General features: G+C 65.6%; 1 protein-coding gene and 2 non-coding genes across 6 annotated transcripts; 1 reads left to right on the plus strand and 2 right to left on the minus strand.

Annotated features, from left to right (window-relative positions):
- Positions 1-7,358: 7,358 nt before the first annotated feature.
- TRNAS-UGA (transfer RNA serine (anticodon UGA)) lies at positions 7,359-7,440 on the minus strand. The gene has a single exon. It is a non-coding gene; the product is annotated as a tRNA-Ser (tRNA).
- An 814-nt stretch (positions 7,441-8,254) lies between these two features.
- Positions 8,255-8,326, minus strand: TRNAA-UGC (transfer RNA alanine (anticodon UGC)). The gene has a single exon. It is a non-coding gene; the product is annotated as a tRNA-Ala (tRNA).
- A 632-nt stretch (positions 8,327-8,958) lies between these two features.
- Positions 8,959-20,047, plus strand: TMEM107 (transmembrane protein 107). 4 transcript variants are annotated; one of them, XM_077806646.1, is made up of 6 exons: positions 8,959-9,111; positions 9,336-9,462; positions 12,975-13,042; positions 15,130-15,230; positions 15,675-15,771; positions 18,907-20,047. In XM_077806646.1, the coding sequence occupies exons 2-6, from the start codon at positions 9,376-9,378 to the stop codon at positions 18,974-18,976; spliced, it is 423 nt and encodes a 140-aa protein (XP_077662772.1). In that variant the 5' UTR covers positions 8,959-9,111; positions 9,336-9,375; the 3' UTR covers positions 18,977-20,047. The 4 variants fall into 4 exon arrangements, with proteins under 4 accessions (XP_077662772.1, XP_077662770.1, XP_077662769.1 ...); XM_077806644.1 differs by lacking the exon at positions 15,675-15,771 and adding an exon at positions 18,708-18,804 and having other exon boundaries at positions 9,332-9,462; positions 18,907-20,044; XM_077806643.1 differs by lacking the exon at positions 15,675-15,771 and adding an exon at positions 18,708-18,804 and having other exon boundaries at positions 18,907-20,043.
- The last annotated feature ends 2,607 nt before the right edge of the window (positions 20,048-22,654 follow it).

The raw sequence follows: 22,654 nt of genomic DNA on the forward strand, positions 1-22,654 counted from the left end.
TTTATACCCTGCCTTTCTTGTGGCCACAACAACACCTGCTGTAAGGGACTGCTAAACTATATTACAGAGACAAGGTGGGAGAGGTAATATCTTTTACTGAACCAACTCCCCCACCAGCTCTCTCTAATATCCTGGGACCAACTTGGCTACAACAGCATTGCGTAAACCAAGATTACAGCGCCAAGTGGTACGTGTGTAACATACCATCCCTGAGTTTACCAGCTGTTGAAGGGACACATCTCTGCTATCTCTCTCTTTACCAACAGCTTGGTAGCCAGTCCTTGCCTGGGGCAGGAACCTGCGTTGCCAGTAGGAGCTCTGTGACCTATTGTGTACAGGAGAGTATGGGGCATGGGGTCAGGAGTAGGTAGTCTGCTCCCAGTGCTGGATGAAGGCTTTCAAAAAAGGAAGTGCCATGCATCTAAGAGGTGCATTTAGATACTTCCAGGGATTTAGATACTCCCAACTCTGCAAATTTTTCATGGGTATTTCTATACAATTCTTCCCACGATGGCCAAGCTGACGGCGACAGTGCTCCAATCTTCAATCACTGGTGGAGGACTTGCCTTTTAGCGATTCTTAGCACTCTGCTTAGCAGCCCATGTGTGATGGGTTCGGTCACAGAGACCCCCTTGGGACTGTCACCTGACGTACTGGAATTACCTCTGAGCCCGTTTTCCCTGCCAGACTGGGACTCCAGAACCCTGCCTTGTTGAGCCAGACATGCCAGCCTGCTGCAACCCAGACCCAGGTCTGATCATAGACTCATAGAATCTCAGGGTTGGAAGAGACCTCAGGAGGTATCTAGTCCAACCCCCTGCTCAAAGCAGGATCAATCCCCAACTAAATCCACACCCCCAAAGCTGCAGACTTTAACCAAAAACTGCTCAGCAGGTCACCTATCTCCAGCACCCAAACACCCAGTTTCCAGTGGGATCTAAACCCCAAATAAATCAGTTTTACTCTGTATAAAGCTTATGCAGGGTAAATTCATAAATTGTCCGCCCTCCATAACACTGATAAAGAGATCTGCACAGCTGTTTGCTCCCCCACGTATTAATACTTGCTCTGGGTTTACTAATAAACAAAGTGATTGTATTAAATATAAAAAGTAGGATTTAAGTGGTTTCAAGTAATAACAGACAGAACAAAGTAAGTCGTCAAGCAAAATAAAACAAAAACACGCACGTCTAAGCCTAATACATTAAGAAACTGAATACAGGTAAATCTCATCCTCAGAGATGTTCCAATAAGCTTCTTTCACAGACTACACTGCTTCCTAGTCTGGGCCCAGTCCTTCCCCTGGTACAGCCTTTGTTAGTTCCAGCAGGCATCTTAGGTGAAAAGCAGGGGCTTTCTCATGACTGGGACCCCCTTTGTTCTCTTCCATCCCCTTTTATAGCTTTGGCACACGGCAGGAACCCTTTGTGTCTCTGGGTCCCCACCCCTCCTCCTAAATGGAAAAATGCCTGATTTAAGATGGATTGCAGCATCATGTGACATGGTCACATGTCCTGTGAAACCCCCAGCCTCCATTCTCCCTGGGCTGGCTCGCTCGAACACAGGGAGGCTTGCAAGTAAACGGAGCCATTTACAATTCATTGATTCTGAAGGGCCCTTAATGGGTTCCATTTAATATGTTTACCTCAGTAATACAAAGTTTATATCTTATTCTCCTAACTCCAGCCCTAGAAATAATACATGCAAACAAATAGGATGACCACACTCAGTAGATCATAAGCTTCGTAATGACCCCTGTCATAAATATAAAGGGAAGGGTAACCACCTTTCTGTATACAGTGCTATAAAATCCCTCCTGGCCAGAGGCAAAGTCCGTTTACCTGTAAAGGGTTTAGAAGCTCAGGTAACCTGGCTGGCACCTGACCCAAAATGACCAATGGGGGGACAAGATACTTTCAAATCTGGTGGGAGGGGGAAGGCTTTGTTTGTCTGTTCCATTTGGCTTTTGCTGGAGACAGAACAAGAAAGCAAGCACTCCAACTCCTTAGTAAGTATTTAGCAAGGAAATGCCTTAGATTATCTTTTGTTTTGGCTTGTGATTTTCTCTGTGCTGAGAGGAAGGTGTAGTCCTGGTTTTTCTTTTATTAACTTTAAGGTTTTGCCTAGAGGGAAAGTCTCTGTGTTTTGAATCTAATTGTCCTGTGAGATTATCTCCCATTCTAATTTCACGGAGGTGCTTCTTTGACCCTTTTTCTTTCTAATAAAGTTCTGGGTTTTTTTAAAGAATCGGATTGGTTTTTTTAGTGTCCTAAAAAAAACAAGGCTGGTCTGTGCTCATCTTGTTTATTCTCAAGCCTCCCCAGGAAAGGGGGGTGTAGGGCTTGGGGAGATATTTTGGGGGAATAGAACTCCAAGTGGTCCTTTCCCTGATTCTTTGTTAAATAACTGGGTGGTGGCAGCTTTGACCTAATCCAAGGTACAAGGGAGAATTTGTGCCTTGGAGAAGTTTTAACCTAAGATGGTAAAAATAAGCTTAGGGGGGGTCTTTCATGCAGGTCCCCACATCTGTACCCTAAAGTTCAGAGTGGGGAGGGAACCCTGACAATACCTTACAAGAGACCTTTTGCATAAAGCATATCCCAGTTACATTATAGTTACACTCATAAGCCTATTTCCATAAAACATTATGGAGTCCAATGGACACACCATGTTTCTCCAATTTAGTTACCTGCTAATTAACAGCCCTTGGGTTTCCAGTGACACGTTGAACCCACCACACAATGTTATTGAACAGGAGAAAATTAACTCCGCAATGAAGTCCTGCCCAAAGCAGGCAAACAGTTTTGCAGACACATAGAAGAACATAAATTGTTAGGCAAAAGTCAACATGGTTTCTGTAAAGGAAGATCGTGTCTTACTAATCTCTTAGACTTCTTTGAAGGGGTCAACAAGCGTATGGACAAGGGGGATCCAGTGGACATAGTGTACTTAGATTTCCAGAAAGACTTTGACAAGGTCCCCCACCAAAGGCTCTTACGTAAATTAAGTTGTCATGGGATAAGAGGGAAGATCCTTTCATAGATTGAGAACTGGATAAAAGACAGGAAACAAAGTGTAGGAATAAATGGTAAATTTTCAGAATGGAGAGGAGTAACTAGTGCTGTTCCCCAAGGGTCAGTCCAAGGACCAATCCTATTCAACTTATTCATAAATGATCTGGAGAAAGGGGTAAACAGGGAGGTGGCAAAGTTTGCAGATGCTCCTAAACTGCTCAAGATAGTTAAGACCAAAGCAGACTGTGAAGAACTTCAAAAAGATCTCACAAAACTAAGTGATTGGGCAACAAAATGGCAAATGAAATTTAATGTGGATAAATGTAAAATAATGCACATTGGAAAAAATAACCCCAACTGTACATACAATATGTTGGGGTCTAATTTAGCTACAACTAATCAGGAGAAAGATCTTGGAGTCATTGTGGATAGTTCTCTGAAGACATCCATGCAGAGCACAGTGGCAGTCAAAAAAGCAAATGGGATGTTATAAATCATTAAAAAAGGGATGGAGAATAAAATGGAGACTATCTTCTTGCCCTTATATAAATCCATGGTACACCCACATCTTGAATACTGCATACAGATGTGGTCCCCTCATCTCAAAAAAGATATATTGGAATTGGAAAAGGTTCAGAAAAGGGCAACTAAAATGATTAGGGGTTTGGAACAGGTCCCATCTGAGGAGGGATTAAAGAGGCCAGGAGTTTTCAGCTTGGAAAAGAGGAGACTAAGGGGGTATGTGATAGACGTCTATAAAATCATTAGTGGTGTGGAGAAAATGAATAAGGAAAAGTTATTTACTTGTTCCCATAATATAAGAACTAGGGGACACCAAATGAAATTAATGGGTAGCAGGTTTAAAACAAATCAAAGGAAGTTCTTCTTCACTCAGCGCATAGTCAACCTGTGGAACTCCTTGCCTGAGGAGGTTGTGAAGGTTAGGACTATATCAGGGTTGAAAAGAGAACTGGTTACATTCATGGAGGTTAAGTCCATTAATGGCTCAGCACCCACCTAGGGTGACCAGATATCCCGATTTTATAGGGACAGTCCTGTTATTTGGGGCTTTGTCCTATATAGGCACCTATTGCCTATCACCTCCTGTCCTGATTTTTCACACTTCTTGTCTGGTCACCCTACACCACCAGCCACACACTGATCAGCTGTTTGGCGGCGGGCAGGAGGCATGGGGGTGAGGGTGGAGCGGGGGGTGGGAAGAGGTGGATCGAGGGAGGGGCCTTGGGGAAAGGGGCGGGGCCTCGGGCTGGAGCACCCACCCAGAAAAATGAAAATCCAGATCAACTTGCCTCCTAGATCACTCACCAAAGACAACGCTGGTAGCCAGTTCTATAGTAAAGGTGTATTCGCTCGGAAGAAGAAATGGCAGGCATTGAGAGGTGAAAGCAGGTCCAATATACGTACCGGTGAGTCACGGTCTGTCATTCCACATGGTAGCAGAGATTTAGTAATTTGCCAGTTTCCCAAAAGTCTCCCAAGGCTACCTAGAGTTAGAATCCGAACAGTCCACAGATGAAAAATGTTTCCGCCTGCCCATATTTACAGCAACAGCTCCCACGTGGGTCTCCTTGTGGGCAGGGGGAGGAGGGGACGCCCGTAACAAAGTCTTTGATCCTCATTTGCGTTCAGCGGACAGGATTTACCAGCTTCTCGCAAGAGCTCATCAGCTGCATTCCGCGAGGCTTCGTTCTCGTTGGGCGGGTTATTTCGGTACAGGGGTATGTGCAAGGCAAACATTTACTGTTACATTATAGCCCGGGGTATCGCTGGGTGAGAACAACACACGCAGCGCATCCTGCGAGCAGTTTATAAACCGCTTAGCGACACAATGTCTGATGTTTATTCTGATGACGCTGACACCCAGGTGACCCAGAGAGGTTTCCAGCTAGGCGTTTGTCAGGGTTCAGGGAGGCCTGGGACCTCGGCACAAGCTAGCCTCTGGTCTGCCAGTATCACAGAAAGGAAGATCACACAAGAGGGTGGATTGGCAGCTGTCAGAATTGCCGGGTGGCCGGAGGCAGGAGTGGGCGCAAGCTGGTTCACAGTTACATAGCCAAGGCAGGAGAGTCTTATTTTATACTCCTGTTGGGTGTGGGCTAAGGTTCTCTGTTACCCTAGAAGGGCCAGGTGGACTGAACCACATTTAGAGCTCCAGTGGGGAAACTAAGGCAGAGCGCTGCATGGCCACAAGGGGGTGCACCAGGATGGCGCAGCTGTTGCAATGTCCTAGCCCGACTGGGATTTCATCTCCCAAAGAAGTGAAATACTTTTGCCTAGCTAAAATCTTTGGCTCAACACAGGGGTATCGGGGGTTAAACTGACGAGCCAGGAAATCAGATTGATGCTCTAACAAACTCTGAAATCAGAACTCCAGCAAACCGGTTTCCTCCCCAAACTTGCCAGGAAAATACCACCCTGGCCTACGCACACCCATTATGAAATGGGGTGCTTGAATGCTTGGAACAATTGGACTGTGCCACGGAAGCGTGGTGGGGAAAGCCACCCCTAGCTTGTTTGCAGGGCCGAGACTAGACTAGTGCCCGTGAATTCAGAGGAAAAGTTGCAGGGGAAAGACAGCCCAGGACCTGGGGATTGAGCGGGGGCGGGTGGGGAGCTAGAAGCTGGCTACCTATGCTCAGTGCTGCTCCCTGGAAGAAAAGATCTTGTCAGAGGAAAAACCAACGCAGGATGTAAGAACATAAGAACGGCCAGACTGGGTCAGACCAAACGTCCATCTAGCCCAGTGTCCTGACTTCCAACAGTGGCCGATGCCAGGTGCTTCAGAGGGAATCAACAGAACAGGTCATCATCAAGCGATCCATCCCCTGTCGCTCATTCCCAGCTTCTGGCAAACCGAGGCTTGGGACACCCCACTCTGGTTGCAGATGAACCAGGGTAAAATCCCTGCAGGGTGCGACACCCCTGAAACTGCTAAAGGCAAATCTCACAAGGCCGGCAGTCGAATGTTAATTAGCAACTGTGGGTTGTATCGGTAGGACAGATAGCGCCACGGAAGGGAAAGGGCGACCCCTTGAGGTGTCACTGAAGAGCCGCATCTTATTAAGATTAGTTAGTATTGTTCCATCACGTTTTAAGAGCCCACCGGAGCATCTACTCTGACCTCCCGGCTGGTCAATTTCAAGCAGCTACCCCTAGATTGACTTTAGTTAGACCAAAGCAACTTAGCTCTCAGGAGACGAAACTGGCAGAGAACAGGAGGGGCTGAGACATACTTCCTGACCGGCTGCAGGCGACTGGCTGCAGCCCTGAAGCATGAGAGTGGATTGGAGTCGTGGTCCAAATGCCATGTTGCAAACATGGCGATCATACTGAGGGCAATGCAGGCAATTCTGTTCTTCCCCATGAAGGGGACTCAGCGTGGTTATCGACCGCCGCTGCTGGACTTTAGCACAGGTCCATGGGTTCCTCCAGCCAGTCGGGCCGTCTGGCTAAGGGAAGGGCTTCTGCCGCCAGCCCTAATTCTTGACAACGCGCTGGTCAATTTCCTAGTGTAGACAAAGCCAGTGGCTCAAATGGGTGGAGCTTATTTGGTGGGAGGGGCTCGGAAGAGTGTCATCAGGGATGACCGTGTGAAGGCAGCTTTTGGGCTGATGCCCTCTGCCCTCCATCCCATGTGCTGGCCCAAAGACTGGGGTGAGCAAGAGGGGAATTGGCGCCTCTGATTCCAGTGGAGTGACTCCTGATTTACACAGGGCATCAGCCCCTGCCCTCCCCCCAGGCCCTGGCAGGGGGCAGGCAGCACAGAGATCTGAACCCCTCTGGCTGTCTGTGCTGTGGGGGGTCTTGCTCTGGGTTGGACAACACCACCGGCTCAGTCCTGCAGGGGCCAGTTCCAGCCCGCAGCTGCCAACCCAGCCGGGCATCTCCGCGGTACCTCTGTCTCGGCCTCTCGGCGGCCACGTCCCTGCCGGCGTTTGGCTGGGAAGACTGCTCTGCGGGGATCGGGGCTCCGGCACTGGGCTCACGTCCCCAGATTGGCCCCGGGGCAGGCTCCCACCAGAGCCGGGGCCACCCCAAGTGGTGGGGTTTTGGCTGGAGAGTCGATGACGGGTTTGTTGGGTGCCCTGGGTCAGAGAGCGAGTCCTGAACGCTGGCCTCCCAGGGCGTGTGTCTTCAAGTGGCGGGGGATCCCCTCGCCAGCCCCACTGAGGAATTTGGGGGTCATTCCCCCTGGCCCCAGAATTTGCTTTTCCTGAACCCAGTAGTGCCAGCTCACAGGTCTCTGCCTGGCATTTCACTGCTGAAAATGCCCTGAGCCAGCGAGATCTCCAGGCATCACCTTGCTGAGCAAAATCAACTAACCGCTGTGAGCAGGATTTGAACCTGCGCAGGGAAACCCTATTGGATTTCAAGTCCAACGCCTTAACCACTCGGCCATCACAGCTGGGTGATATTAGTGCTTCTCCCTCCTGCTGTAGAAAGTCTGTTCTTTGTGGGTGCAATGGGGGTGTTATGGCTCAGAGCTCTGGCTTTCTAAGTAGGTACATTTCTGCAGGGGTGAGTAGATTGGTAAATAGAGGGGGGTGTCAGCGAAGGGGTGCATAGACAGCTCGGGTAGGGGTAGATAGAGAGATTCTGTTTCTTAACGTTTACTTTGTGAAAGCAAAAGTCGACGAGAAATACATTCTTTCCAGATTTCCCCCCTCTGCCCGTAGTTTCAAGACTCAACCATTCTTCAAACGCAGTCAGCGAGGAGCCTTCGCTGACCATGTTGTTTTGTATGTTGATTGGAGCGTAGCCAGGTGTAAATCATTTTGCCCCTTCCTGATTGAAGCGTAGTTGGGTGTAAATCGTTTTGTCCAATGATGATGGAAGGATAGTTGCAGATAAATCATTTTGTTCCTTGCTGATTGGAGTGTAGCTGGTGTCAATCATTTTGCCCCTTGCTGATTGGAGGATACCTGGATATAAATCATTGTGTTCCTTGCTGGCTGGCGAATACCTGGGTATAAATCACTTTACCTGTTGCTGATTGGCAGATACCTGGGTATAAATCATGTTGTTCTCGCTGATTGGTGGACACCTGGATATAAATCATTTTGTTCCTTGCTGATTGGCAAATACCTGGGTATAAATCATTTGCCTATTGCTGCTGGATCTTGCCTTTACTGAAACCTTCATTTTTTCAGCTCCTCATGAGAGCTGCCTGGAGTTACAGCCTCACAGGGAAACAGCTCTAGCTGCAATAACAAAACCTCTGGAGATGCCGGGGATTGAACCCGGGGCCTCATACATGCAAAGCATGTGCTCTACCACTGAGCTACATCCCCCACACATAGCTAAGCCCTACCCCTGTGAGAACTCCTCTCTATGCCTGGTTCTCAGCCCAGCTCCCCTGGTCCGTTCCCTACCCCATCCACCTGGAGAGCCCAGGGCCGATCTCACACCACGTTCTGCCCCCAGGGTGCAGTCAGGACTGGGCATGGGCCTGGGGTTAAGAGGGACTGGACAAAAATTTGGAGATGGGCCTGATGCGGGGGGGAGAGGCTCCTTGAAGCTGTGGGAGCTGGATTTGCGCTCAGCATACTGGAAGCCTTTAAGCCTCATGGATACCATATGATCCTAGGAGGAGAGGGGGACCTGTATGGCCCTGGGGGATGGGGTCTCTGTATTGTCCTGGGGAGGGGGAGTCCCTATATGTCCCCTATGGCCCTGGGGGCAGGGTTCCCCTATTGCCCTGGGTAGGGGAGTCCCTTTATGTCCCCTATGGCCCTGGGGGAGGGGGTTCCCTTTTGCCCTGGGGAGGGGGAGTCCCTATATGTCCCATATGGCCCTAGGGGAGGGCACAGAGCAGGGGGGAGGGGCCCCTGCCCTTCTTCCTGCCCTCACTCAAGATGGCGGCATGGGGCTCGCCGTCGCCGGCTGCGCCGTTCTCGCGGGATCTCCTCCGAGCGCACGGGCGCGCACTCTCGATCTATCGCTCTCTCTCGCGCGCGCAAGCGCTCGGGGCGGGGCCGGGAGCCGCTGGTCGGTTGCCAGGGGCAACGAGGGGGCCTAGGGCCCGGGCGCGGAGCCTCAGCGAGAGAGAGAGAGAGAGAGAGAGAGAGAGCCGGGGGTGGGCGCGCGGGGCTGGGCTTCCAGCGGGTGGGGCACGAGGGAGGGGGTTTTCCACGGGGGGGGGCGATGCGGGCAGGGGACGGGGGGCCGTGAGGAGGGGGGGGTCCCCTGGGGGTCTGTGGTGGGGACGACGGGCGATTGGGGGGGGCTCCCCAGGGCGGAGGGCCCGGTGCTGCCTCCGGTCACCCCGGCCACACGCCTTCGCTTCCCCCGCCCAGCCAGGCCCTGCCACGGGACCCCCCGGCCGGGGCGCCGCGGGGCGATGGCGCTGGTCAGCGGGCTGGTGCCGGCCCGGTTCCTGACCCTCACGGCCCACCTCGTCCTCGTCATCAGCCTCTTCTGGTCCCGGGTAAGAGACCCCGACGGCGCGGCGCCCCCGGCCCGCCCACCCCGACGCCCCGCGCCTGCCCGCCCCGGCCCGCCCGCCCCGACGCCTGCCCCTGCCCGCCCGCCCCGGCCCGCCCGCCCCGACGCCTGCCCCTGCCCGCCCCGGCCCGCCCACCCCGACGCCCCGCGCCTGCCCGCCCCGGCCCGCCCACCCCGACGCCCCGCGCCTGCCCGCCCGCCCCGGCCCGCCCACCCCGACGCCCCGCGCCTGCCCGCCCGCCCCGGCCCGCCCACCCCGACGCCCCGCGCCTCCCCCCGCCCGCCCCGGCCCGCCCGCCCCGACGCCTGCCCCTGCCCGCCCCGGCCCGCCCACCCCGACGCCCCGCGCCTGCCCGCCCCGGCCCGCCCACCCCGACGCCCCGCGCCTGCCCGCCCGCCCCGACGCCCCCACCCCGACGCCTGCCCGCCCACCCCGACGCCCCGCCCCGGCCCGCCCGCCCCGACGCCTACCCGCCCACCCCGACGCCCCGCGCCTGCCCGCCCGCCCCGACGCCTACCCGCCCACCCCGACGCCCCGCGCCTGCCCGCCCGCCCCGACGCCTACCCGCCCACCCCGACGCCCCGCGCCTGCCCGCCCGCCCCGGCCCGCCCGCCCCGACGCCTACCCGCCCACCCCGACGCCCCGCGCCTGCCCGCCCGCCCCGACGCCGGCCCGCCCGCCCCTGCCCGCCCACCCCGACGCCCCGCGCCTGCCCGCCCGCCCCGGCCCGCCCACCCCGACGCCCCCGCCCCGGCCCGCCCGCCCCAGCCCGCCCCGACGCCCCCGCCTGCCCCGGCGCCCCGCGCCTGCCCGCCCGCCCCGGCCCGCCCACCCCGACGCCTGCCCGCCCACCCCGACGCCCCGCGCCTGCCCGCCCGCCCCGGCCCGCCCGCCCCGGCACCCCGCGCCTGCCCGCCCGCCCCGGCCCGCCCACCCCGACGCCCTGACCCGCGCCTGCCCGCCCGCCCCGCGCCTGCCCGCCCCGACACCCCCGCCCCGGCCGGCCCACCCGCCCCAACGCCTGCCCGCCCGCCCCGGCCCGCCCACCCCGACGCCCTGACCCGCGCCTGCCCGCCCGCCCCGCGCCTGCCCGCCCCGACGCCCCCCGCCTCGGCCTGCCCGCCCGCCCCAACGCCCCGCGCCTGCCCGCCCGCCCCGACGCCCCGCCCCGCGCTTGCCCGCCCGCCCCGACGCCGGCCCGCCCACCCCGACGCCCTGACCCGCGCCTGCCCGCCCGCCCCGCGCCTGCCCGCCCCGACGCCCCCCGCCCCGGCCGGCCCACCCGCCCCGACGCCTGCCCGCCCGCCCCGACGCCCCGCCCCACGCCTGCCCGCCCGCCCCGACGGCGGCCCGCCCGCCCCAACGCCCCGCCCCGCGCCTGCCCGCCCGCCTCGACGCCCCGCCCCGCGCCTGCCCGCCCCGACGCCCCGCCCCGCGCCTGCCCGCCCGCCCCGACGCCGGCCCGCCCACCCCGACGCCCTGACCCGCGCCTGCCCGCCCGCCCCGCGCCTGCCCGCCCCGACGCCCCCCGCCCCGGCCGGCCCACCCGCCCCGACGCCTGCCCGCCCGCCCCGACGCCCCCGCCCCGCGCCTGCCCGCCCGTCCCGACGGCGGCCCGCCCACCCCGACGCCCCGCCCCGCGCCTGCCCGCCCGTCCCGACGGCGGCCCGCCCACCCCGACGCCCCGACCCGCGCCTGCCCGCCCGCCCCGACGCCGGCCCGCCCACCCCGACGCCCTGACCCGCGCCTGCCCGCCCGCCCCGCGCCTGCCCGCCCCGACCGGCCCACCCGCCCCGACGCCTGCCCGCCCGCCCCGACGCCCCGCCCCGCGCCTGCCCGCCCGCCCCGACGCCGGCCCGCCCGCCCCGACGCCCTGACCCGCGCCTGCCCGCCCGCCCCGACGCCCTGACCCGCGCCTGCCCGCCCGCCCCGCGCCTGCCCGCCCCGACACCCCCGCCCCGGCCGGCCCGCCCGCCCCGACGCCTGCCCGCCCGCCCCGGCCCGCCCACCCCGACGCCCTGACCCGCGCCTGCCCGCCCGCCCTGCGCCTGCCCGCCCCGACGCCCCCGCCCCGGCCGGCCCGCCCGCCCCGACGCCCCGACCCGCGCCTGCCCGCCTGCCCCGACACCCCGACCCGCGCCTGCCCGCCCACCCCGACGCCTGCCCGCCCGCCCCGACGCCCTGACCCGCGCCTGCCTGCCGGCCCCGACACCCCAACCCGCGCCCAGACGGTCCGCCCCGACGCCCCCGATCCGCGCCCACCCTAGAGGGGACAGGCCCCGGGCCCCATTCCGCGCCCCCATTCCCCCGCCGTCCTTGCCCTGGGGCTGGGTGGGAGCCCACTGCCCCCTAGAGGGCAAAGGGCCTGTTTCCCGGTGCCTGTTCTCACCACGAGGGGTTATTTCCCTGCTGGCTCCTCCCCAGCACTCCTCCACCCCGACGCCCACGACCCGCGCCCAGACGGCCCACCCGCCCCGACGCCGTGCCCCTGCACGACGCCCACACCTCTGCAGCACACCTGCCCACGCATACAGCATGCCCACCCATCCACCCCGACGGCACACACCTGCATGACACCCACAAGGTACCCCCATGCAGCACACTCTGACAATGCACACCAATGCAGCACTCCCGCCCGGAGACACCCGCCCACCCTGACAACACACAGCCCTATGGTGCTCGTGAGGTCCGCCCATACCGCACGCCTGCCTGCTCACCCAAGGGTGTACACCCGTGATGTACACCTGTACGACATGTCTGCCCCGATGACACATGCCTTTATGACACCCACGCCTCCGATGTACACCCGTACAACACGCCGACCCTGATGACACACAGCCGCATGATCCCTGTGACGTACCCCCATATGACGACCATGCCTGCAACGCACACCTGCCCTTACAACGTCCATGCCTACAGTACATCCCCGTACCATATGCCCATCCTGACAATGGCTGCCTGCCCCAACGACGCACACCCATCCATGTGACGCACCACCCGTACAACGTGCACAGCTGCCCCGGCAACACCTGCCTGCCATTACCACGCACGCCCCTGGGACCCACATACCGATCTCCCAGCACGCTCACCACCTAACCCGGTGCACAGGATCCTCCAAGGCCACCCCTCGCACAGCAGGGCCTTCCATCTCTCTCACACATCAGGCCTCTCCCAGCCCCCAGCGTGTGCACCTGGACCCACGCTCACCGCACACACACGGTTGCTTTCCAGAGGTGAGAGGAGGGGTGTGGGGAGCGCTGGCTGCAGGGATCCGGGAGGGGTTGTGGCTGCAGGGAGGTGGGCAGCCACAATGTGGATCAGGACTCCTGGGTTCTCACCCCGGCTCTAGGAGGGGTGTGGGGGCTGGTGGGTTAGAGCAGGGGAGGGCTGGGAGTCAGGGTGGCATCCTTTCCCCTGCCTCTGCTCTGCCCCCCCGATTCTACCCCAGCCCGCCCCCCCCGCAGGGCTGCTCTCACCGCCCCCCTGTCTTCCAGGACAACAACGTCCTCGCCTCACTGCCCCTGCAGTACAGCCAGCAGCAGTATCAGCGCCAGGACCTGGAGTGAGTCAGCCAGGGCCTGTGGGGCGGACGGGTCTGGGTCTGCAGGGGGACGAGGGGCACCTGGGATGGCAGGGGGACAGGGGGGAGGAGGATGGGCCCGTCAGGGCATGGAGGGAGGAGGATGGGACTGCAGAGGGGGTGGAAGTGGGCTCAGAGAGGTGGGGGAGGCATGAGATTGCAGGGGGCTGGGCCTGTGGGGAGACTGGGGCAGGCAGAAGGGGCCTGGGAGCGAGGGAAGGCAGGACCCGGGGGGGCGGGCTGGCCCAGGCAGAAGGGGCCTGGGAGTGAGGGAAGGCAGGACCTGGGGGGCGGGCTGGCCCAGGCAGAAGGGGCCTGGGAGCGAGGGAAGGCAGGACCTGGGGGGCGGGCTGGCCCAGGCAGAAGGGGCCTGGGAGCGAGGGAAGGCAGGACCCGGGGGGCGGGCTGGCCCAGGCAGAAGGGGCCTGGGAGCGAGGGAAGGCAGGACCTGGGGGGCGGGCTGGCCGAGGCAGAAGGGGCCTGGGAGCAAGGGAAGGCAGGACCCGGGGGGGGCGGGCTGGCCCAGGCAGAAGGGGCCCGGGAGCGAGGGAAGGCAGGACCTGGGGGGCAGGCTGGCCCAGGCAGAAGGGGCCTGGGAGCGAGGGAAGGCAGGACCTGGGGGGCGGGCTGGCCGAGGCAGAAGGGGCCTGGGAGTGAGGGAAGGCAGGACCCGGGGGGCGGGCTGGCCCAGGCAGAAGGGGCCTGGGAGTGAGGGAAGGCAGGACCTGGGGGGCGGGCTGGCCCAGGCAGAAGGGGCCTGGGAGCGAGGGAAGGCAGGACCTGGGGGGCGGGCTGGCCGAGGCAGAAGGGGCCTGGGAGTGAGGGAAGGCAGGACCTGGGGGGCGCGGGCTGGCCCAGGCAGAAGGGGCCCGGGAGCGAGGGAAGGCAGGACCTGTGGGGCAGGCTGGCCGAGGCAGAAGTGGCCTGGGAGCGAGGGAAGGCAGGACCTGGGGGGCAGGCTGGCCCAGGCAGAAGGGGCCTGGGAGCGAGGGAAGGCAGGACCTGGGGGGCGGGCTGGCCCAGGCAGAAGGGGCCTGGGAGCGAGGGAAGGCAGGACCCGGGGCGGGGTGGGCTGGCCCAGGCAGAAGTGGCCTGGGAGCGAGGGAAGGCAGGACCTGGGGGGCGGGCTGGCCCAGGCAGAAGGGGCCTGGGAGCGAGGGAAGGCAGGACCTGGGGGGCGGGCTGGCCCAGGCAGAAGGGGCCTGGGAGTGAGGGAAGGCAGGACCTGGGGGGCGGGCTGGCCCAGGCAGAAGGGGCCCGGGAGCGAGGGAAGGCAGGACCCGGGGGGCGGGCTGGCCCAGGCAGAAGGGGCCTGGGAGCGAGGGAAGGCAGGACCTGGGGGGCGGGCTGGCCCAGGCAGAAGGGGCCTGGGAGTGAGGGAAGGCAGGACCTGGGGGGCGGGCTGGCCCAGGCAGAAGGGGCCTGGGAGCGAGGGAAGGCAGGACCTGGGGGGCGGGCTGGCCCAGGCAGAAGGGGCCTGGGAGCGAGGGAAGGCAGGACCTGGGGGGCGGGCTGGCCCAGACAGAAGGGGCCTGGGAGTGAGGGAAGGCAGGACCTGGGGGGCGGGCTGGCCCAGACAGAAGGGGCCTGGGAATGAGGGAAGGCAGGACCTGGGGGGCGGGCTGGCCCAGGCAGAAGGGGCCTGGGAGTGAGGGAAGGCAGGACCTGGGGGGCGGGCTGGCCCAGGCAGAAGGGGCCTGGGAGCGAGGGAAGGCAGGACCCGGGGGGCGGGCTGGCCCAGGCAGAAGGGGCCCGGGAGCGAGGGAAGGCAGGACCTGGGGGGCGGGCTGGCCCAGGCAGAAGGGGCCTGGGAGCGAGGGAAGGCAGGACCCGGGGGGCGGGCTGGCCCAGGCAGAAGGGGCCTGGGAGCGAGGGAAGGCAGGACCTGGGGGGCGGGCTGGCCCAGGCAGAAGGGGCCTGGGAGCGAGGGAAGGCAGGACCTGGGGGGCGGGCTGGCCCAGGCAGAAGGGGCCTGGGAGTGAGGGAAGGCAGGACCTGGGGGGCGGGCTGGCCCGGCCTGGGCCCATGTAACCCTGTGTCTCCCGTCCGGCTGTCGGCGCTGACCCCAGGCTGGTGGTGGCCCTGTCAGTGACGCTGGGCTTGTTCGCCGTGGAGCTGGCCGGCTTCCTCTCCGGGGTGTCCATGTTCAACAACACGCAGAGTCTGCTCTGTATCCTTCCGCCCTGCTTGGGGGGGGAATGAACTCTCCCCCCCACCCCCCGCGCGGGGTTACAGCATCCCCCGGGACCTGCCTGCTTTCCCCCCCCCCCGGCACAACGACTGTCGTCCCCAGGGGGCGCCACTGCTGATCTGCACTTGCTGGCTCAGGGGCAGGGGAATGGGGCGCGGGGCCTGTCCCCTGTAGGGGGCGCCAGCTCCCACCAGGCCCAGGGCGGGGACTGGCTGGCTCGGGGGGGCGGGGAATGGGAAGGAGGGGGTGTCACTCAGCTGACCCCAAAGATCACCCTGGTTAGCACTGTTGGCATCCACAGCGGAGAGACCAGGGCCTGGATGGGTCCGGGAGAGAGGGGACTGGCAGCCCCCGCCCTGCCCCAGCGGCATCCGCCCCCACATCGGTCCCCGTTGTTGGTCCCTGACTCTGCTCCCCCCCCAGCCATCGGGGCCCACGCTACCGCTGCCGTGGCCCTCCTCTTCTTCCTCTTCGACCAGTGGGACAGCAGCCTCTACTGGTGGATCTTTGCCTTCTGCAGGTCAGTGGCGCCCCCTGCAGGAGCCACAGCCCCTTCCCTCTGCCCAGCGTCAGAGACTGGCGGGAGCACAGCACTCCAGGAACCGGCGCCCCCGAGAGGGGACAGGCCCCGTGCCCCATTCCCCGCCCCCTGAACCAGCCGTCCCTGCCCTGGGGCCGGACAGGAGCCGGCGCCCCCTAGAGGGGACAGGCCCCGTGCCCCATTCCCCGCCCCCTGAACCAGCCGTCCCTGCCCTGGGGCCGGACAGGAGCCGACGCCCCCAAGAGGGGACAGGCCCCGTGCCCCATTCCCCGCCCCCTGAACCAGCCGTCCCTGCCCTGGGGCCGGACAGGAGCCGGCGCCCCCTAGAGGGGACAGGCCCCGTGCCCCATTCCCCGCCCCTGAACCAGCCGTCCCTGCCCTGGGGCCGGACGGGAGCCGGCGCCCCCTTGAGGGGACAGGCCCCGTGCCCCATTCCCCGCCCCCTGAACCAGCCGTCCCTGCCCTGGGGCCGGACAGGAGCCGGCGCCCCCTAGAGGGGACAGGCCCCGTGCCCCATTCCCCGCCCCTGAACCAGCCGTCCCTGCCCTGGGGCCGGACGGGAGCCGGCGCCCCCTTGAGGGGACAGGCCCCGTGCCCCATTCCCCGCCCCCTGAACCAGCCGTCCCTGCCCTGGGGCCGGACGGGAGCCCACGCCCCCTAGAGGGGACAGGCCCCGTGCCCCATTCCCAGCCCCCTGAACCAGCCGTCCCTGCCCTGGGGCCAGACAGGAGCCGACGCCCCCGAGAGGGGACAGGCCCCGTGCCCCATTCCCCGCCCCCTGAACCAGCCGTCCCTGCCCTGGGGCCGGACAGGAGCCGACGCCCCCGAGAGGGGACAGGCCCCGTGCCCCATTCCCCGCCCCCTGAACCAGCCGTCCCTGCCCTGGGGCCGGACGGGAGCCGACGCCCCCAAGAGGGGACAGACCCCGTGCCCCATTCCCCGCCCCCTGAACCAGCCGTCCCTGCCCTGGGGCCGGACAGGAGCCGGCGCCCCCTAGAGGGGACAGGCCCCGTGCCCCATTCCCCGCCCCTGAACCAGCCGTCCCTGCCCTGGGGCCGGACGGGAGCCGGCGCCCCCTAGAGGGGACAGGCCCCGTGCCCCATTCCCCGCCCCCTGAACCAGCCGTCCCTGCCCTGGGGCCGGACGGGAGCCGGCGCCCCCTTGAGGGGACAGGCCCCGTGCCCCATTCCCAGCCCCCTGAACCAGCCGTCCCTGCCCTGGGGCCGGACGGGAGCCGGCGCCCCCTAGAGGGGACAGACCCCGTGCCCCATTCCCCGCCCCCTGAACCAGCCGTCCCTGCCCTGGGGCCGGACGGGAGCCGGCGCCCCCCTCGAGGGGACAGGCCCCGTGCCCCATTCCCCGCCCCCTGAACCAGCCGTCCCTGCCCTGGGGCCGGACGGGAGCCGGCGCCCCCTTGAGGGGACAGGCCCCGTGCCCCATTCCCCGCCCCCTGAACCAGCCGTCCCTGCCCTGGGGCCGGAGGGGAGCCGGCGCCCCCTAGAGGGGACAGGCCCCGTGCCCCATTCCCCGCCCCCTGAACCAGCCGTCCCTGCCCTGGGGCCGGACGGGAGCCGGCGCCCCCTAGAGGGGACAGGCCCCGTGCCCCATTCCCCGCCCCCTGAACCAGCCGTCCCTGCCCTGGGGCCGGACGGGAGCCGGCGCCCCCTAGAGGGGACAGGCCCCGTGCCCCATTCCCCGCCCCCTGAACCAGCCGTCCCTGCCCTGGGGCCGGACGGGAGCCGGCGCCCCCGAGAGGGGACAGGCCCCGTGCCCCATTCCCCGCCCCCTGAACCAGCCGTCCCTACCCTGGGGCCGGACGGGAGCCGACGCCCCCTCGAGGGGACAGGCCCCGTGCCCCATTCCCCGCCCCCTGAACCAGCCGTCCCTGCCCTGGGGCCGGACGGGAGCCGGCGCCCCCTCGAGGGGACAGGCCCCGTGCCCCATTCCCCGCCCCCTGAACCAGCCGTCCCTGCCCTGGGGCCGGACGGGAGCCCACGCCCCCGAGAGGGGACAGGCCCCGTGCCCCATTCCCCACCCCCTGAACCAGCCGTCCCTGCCCTGGGGCCGGACGGGAGCCGACGCCCCCTCGAGGGGACAGGCCCCGTGCCCCATTCCCCGCCCCTGAACCAGCCGTCCCTGCCCTGGGGCCGGACGGGAGCCGACGCCCCCAAGAGGGGACAGGCCCCGTGCCCCATTCCCCGCCCCCTGAACCAGCCGTCCCTGCCCTGGGGCCGGACAGGAGCCGACGCCCCCGAGAGGGGACAGGCCCCGTGCCCCATTCCCCGCCCCCTGAACCAGCCGTCCCTGCCCTGGGGCCGGACGGGAGCCCACGCCCCCGAGAGGGGACAGGCCCCGTGCCCCATTCCCCACCCCCCTGAACCAGCCGTCCCTGCCCTGGGGCCGGACGGGAGCCCACGCCCCCGAGAGGGGACAGGCCCCGTGCCCCATTCCCCACCCCCTGAACCAGCCGTCCCTGCCCTGGGGCCGGACGGGAGCCGGCGCCCCCTAGAGGGGACAGGCCCCGTGCCCCATTCCCCGCCCCTGAACCAGCCGTCCCTGCCCTGGGGCCGGACGGGAGCCGGCGCCCCCTAGAGGGGACAGGCCCCGTGCCCCATTCCCCGCCCCCTGAACCAGCCGTCCCTGCCCTGGGGCCGGAGGGGAGCCGGCGCCCCCGAGAGGGGACAGGCCCCGTGCCCCATTCCCCGCCCCCTGAACCAGCCGTCCCTGCCCTGGGGCCGGACGGGAGCCGGCGCCCCCGAGAGGGGACAGGCCCCGTGCCCCATTCCCCGCCCCCTGAACCAGCCGTCCCTGCCCTGGGGCCGGACGGGAGCCCACGCCCCCGAGAGGGCAAAGGGCCTGTCTCCCGGTGCCTGTTCTCACCAAGACGGGTTATTTCCCTGACGGCTCCTCCCCAGCACTGGCCGCTCACTGCAGTGCCTCCATCTGCCTCTCCTTCTTCATCTTGGAGCGCTGGGAGAGCGCCACCTACTGGTACATCCTGGCCTTCTGCAGGTAGATGCCCCCGAGGGGGGAGGGCTGGGGTGGGCCCCTCGGGAACGTCCTGCCCACGGCAGAGCCCCTGGCACTGACCCCCGCCTGCCCTTGTGCCCCCAGCGCCCTGCCCGCGGCCTTCGAGATCCTGCTCTTCGTGTCCGTCTTCGGGTTCAAGAGGAAGCCCCTGTGAGCCGGAGCCGGGCCCCCCGGAGGTCTGTTCCGCTGGCCCCACAGGCTCTGAGCCGGGGGGTGGATACGCCGGACGGGGCGCTCGCCAGCGCCCGCTGCTGCTCCTCAGCCCCACAGGCCCGGCGCTGGACGGGGCAGCTGGTGGTGGGGTGGCTGCATGGGGCAGTCAGGACCTGGTGCTCGGCCTCTAGGGGGCAGGGCTGAATTAGCCCCCTAGGAGCCTGCAGCGAGCTGCACCAGGATGCCCCAGTGGCGGCAGGCGGGACTGCACCCTGCGTCAGCCCCACGGGACCCTGCAGCGCCCCCCAGGGGCCACAGGCGGGACTGCACCCTGTGTCAGCCCCATGGGACCCCGCAGCGCCCCCCAGGGGCCACAGGCGGGACTGCACCCTGTGTCAGCCCCATGGGACCCCGCAGCGCCCCCCAGGGGCCACAGGCGGGACTGCACCCTGCGTCAGCCCCATGGGACCCCGCAGCGCCCCCCAGGGGCCACAGGCGGGACTGCACCCTGTGTCAGCCCCATGGGACCCCGCAGCGCCCCCCAGGGGCAACAGGCGGGACTGCACCCTGTGTCAGCCCCATGGGACCCCGCAGCGCCCCCAAGGGCCACAGGCGGTACTGCACCCTGCGTCAGCCCCACGGGACCCTGCAGCGCCCCCCAGGGGCAACAGGCGGGACTGCACCCTGTGTCAGCCCCATGGGACCCCACAGCGCCCCCCCAGGGGCCACAGGCGGGACTGCACCCTGCATCAGCCCCATGGGACCCCGCAGTGCCCCCCAAGGGGCAACAGGCGGGACTGCACCCTGCGTCAGCTCCATGGGACCCCGCAGCGCCCCCCAGGGGCCACAGGCGGGACTACACCCTGCGTCAGCCCCATGGGACCCCGCAGCGCCCCCCAGGGGCCACAGGCGGGACTACACCCTGCGTCAGCCCCACGGGACCCTGCAGCGCCCCCCAGGGGCAACAGGCGGGACTGCACCCTGTGTCAGCCCCATGGGACCCCCGCAGCGCCCCCCAGGGGCCACAGGCGGGATTGCACCCTGTGTCAGCCCCATGGGACCCCGCAGCGCCCCCCAGGGGCAACAGGCGGGACTGCACCCTGTGTCAGCCCCATGGGACCCCCGCAGCGCCCCCCAAGGGCCACAGGCGGGTACTGCACCCTGCGTCAGCCCCACGGGACCCTGCAGCGCCCCCCAGGGGCAACAGGCGGGACTGCACCCTGTGTCAGCCCCATGGGACCCCACAGCGCCCCCCAGGGGCCACAGGCGGGACTGCACCCTGCATCAGCCCCATGGGACCCCGCAGTGCCCCCCAGGGGCAACAGGCGGGACTGCACCCTGCGTCAGCTCCATGGGACCCCGCAGCGCCCCCCAGGGGCCACAGGCGGGACTGCACCCTGCGTCAGCCCCATGGGACCCCGCAGTGCCCCCCAGGGGCAACAGGCGGGACTGCACCCTGCGTCAGCCCCATGGGACCCTACAGCGCCCCCCCCAAAGACCCTCCATGGCAGCCCCTGTGCATGGCAGTGATAGGATCAGTGGGGTGGAGCCCCTAAGGAGCGTCTGACGTCAGCGAGGGAGAAGAATTATTCCTGTTTCGACCAGCTGCTCCCCCTCTGGCTGTGTCCCCCTCCCCCCGGCCGGGGCCGACGCCATGCCCCGGACCCCGCCCTGCCCCATGAATAAAGCTGACTTTCCTAGCCAGAATTGGGGTCTGTTCCAGTCTGCTCCCCGTTCGGCTGTGGGCTGGGGGGCAGAACTCACGGCGGTGATCCCATGAGAAGGGGACTGATTCGCAGAGGGTGCTCTCCCTTCACAGTCACTGCTGCCCCACTGGCCCCAGGGGGCTGTGCATCAGGTTTGAGGGACAAATGCAGTGTGGGGCTGGGGGCTGGGCTACCCCCAAGGGGCTGCGGGTCGGGAGTGAGGGGCACTGGCAGAGCTGGGGGGGCAGGGGCTGCGGGTCAGGAGTGAGGGGCACCGGCAGGGCTGGGCTAGCAGGGGTGTGGGTCGGGAGTGAGGGGCACCGGCAGAGCTGGGGGGCAGGGGCTGCGGGTCAGGAGTGAGGGGCACCGGCAGGGCTGGGCTAGCAGGGGTGTGGGGCGGGAGTGAGGGGCACCGGCAGGACTGGGGGGGGCAGGGCTGGGCTAGCAGGGGTGTGGGGCGGGGGTGAGGGGCACCGGCAGGGCTGGGGGGGGCCCAGGGCCCGCAGGGGTTGTAACAATTCCTAGTGGCCGCTCCAGGCTGGAGTTAAGCTCCCGCGGTTGCAGCTTCTCTCTGACCTTGGCTTGGTAAACGCTCCCACCACCCAAATGCAAAAACCCCTTGAACCCAGGAAGCCCACTTGGGAATCCCACCCTGTGGGGCGCCCTCAAGCCCTTTCGCCCCCCTCTGGGGAAGAGCTGAGAAAGAAAAGGGGCCACCAGCAAATTACACAAACGGTGCACAAACCCCTTAGGCCACCAAAAATCCAATCCCGTTCTTAAAAAAGGGAAATTTTATTAAAACCAATAAGAAAGCCTGGAACTGAGGCTTTGGCTGGATTTGAAAGGAGCCGTTCCGAACATCAAGCGGCGGCCCCAAGCTCAGTCAGGGGGGTCTGGGCAGCGCCCGGCGCGACGGGGCCCCGAGCTCGGTCGGGGGGTCTGGGCGGCGTGACGGGGCCCCGAGCTCGGTCGGGGGGGGTCTGGGCAGCGCCCGGCACGACGGGGCCCCAATCGCGGTCGGGGGGTCTGGGCGGTGCGACGGGGCCCCGAGCTCGGTCAGGGGGGTCTGGGCAGCGCCCGGCACGACGGGGCCCCGAGCTCGGTCGGGGGGTCTGGGCGGCGTGACGGGGCCCCGAGCTCGGTCGGGGGGTCTGGGCGGCGTGACGGGGCCCTGAGCTCGGTCGGGGGTCTGGGCGGCGTGACGGGGCCCTGAGCTCGGTCGGGGGGTCTGGGCGGCGTGACGGGGCCCCGAGCTCGGTCGGGGGGTCCTGGGCGGCGAGACGGGGCCCCGAGCTCGGTCGGGGGGTCTGGGCGGCGTGACGGGGCCCTGAGCTCGGTCGGGGGGTCTGGGCGGCGCGACGGGGCCCCGAGCTCGGTCGGGGGGGTCTGAGCAGCGCCCGGCACGACGGGGCCCCAATCGCGGTCGGGAGCTCTGGGTGGCGCGACGGGGCCCTGAGCTCGGTCGGGGGGGTCTGGGCAGCGCCCGGCACGACGGGGGCCCCGAGCTCGGTCGGGGGGGTCTGGGTGGCGCGACGGGGCCCCAAGCTCGGTCGGGGGGTCTGGGCAGCACCCGGCGTGACGGGGCCCCCGAGCTCAGTCAGGGGGGTCTGGGCAGCGCCCGGCGTGACGGGGCCCCAAGCTCGGTCGGGGGGCGGGTCTGGGCAGCGCCCGGCGTGATGGGGGCCCCAAGCTCGGTTGGGGGGTGTCTGGGCAGCGCCCGGCGCGACGGGGCCCCGAGTTCGGTTGGGGGGGTCTGGGCAGTGCCCGGCGCGACGGGGCCCCAAGTTCGTTTGGGGGGCTCTGGGCAGCGCCCGGCGCGACGGGGCCCCAAGTTCGGTTGGGGGGGTCTGGGCAGCGCCTGGCGCGACGGGGCCCCGAGCTCAGTCAGGGGGGTCTGGGCAGCGCCCGGCGTGACGGGGCCCCAAGCTCGGTCGGGGGGGGGGGGGGGGTCTGGGGCAGCGCCCGGCGTGATG

The sequence above is a fragment of the Eretmochelys imbricata genome, chromosome 28, assembly GCF_965152235.1.
Source record: "Eretmochelys imbricata isolate rEreImb1 chromosome 28, rEreImb1.hap1, whole genome shotgun sequence".
Lineage (NCBI taxonomy): Eukaryota > Metazoa > Chordata > Testudines > Cheloniidae > Eretmochelys > Eretmochelys imbricata.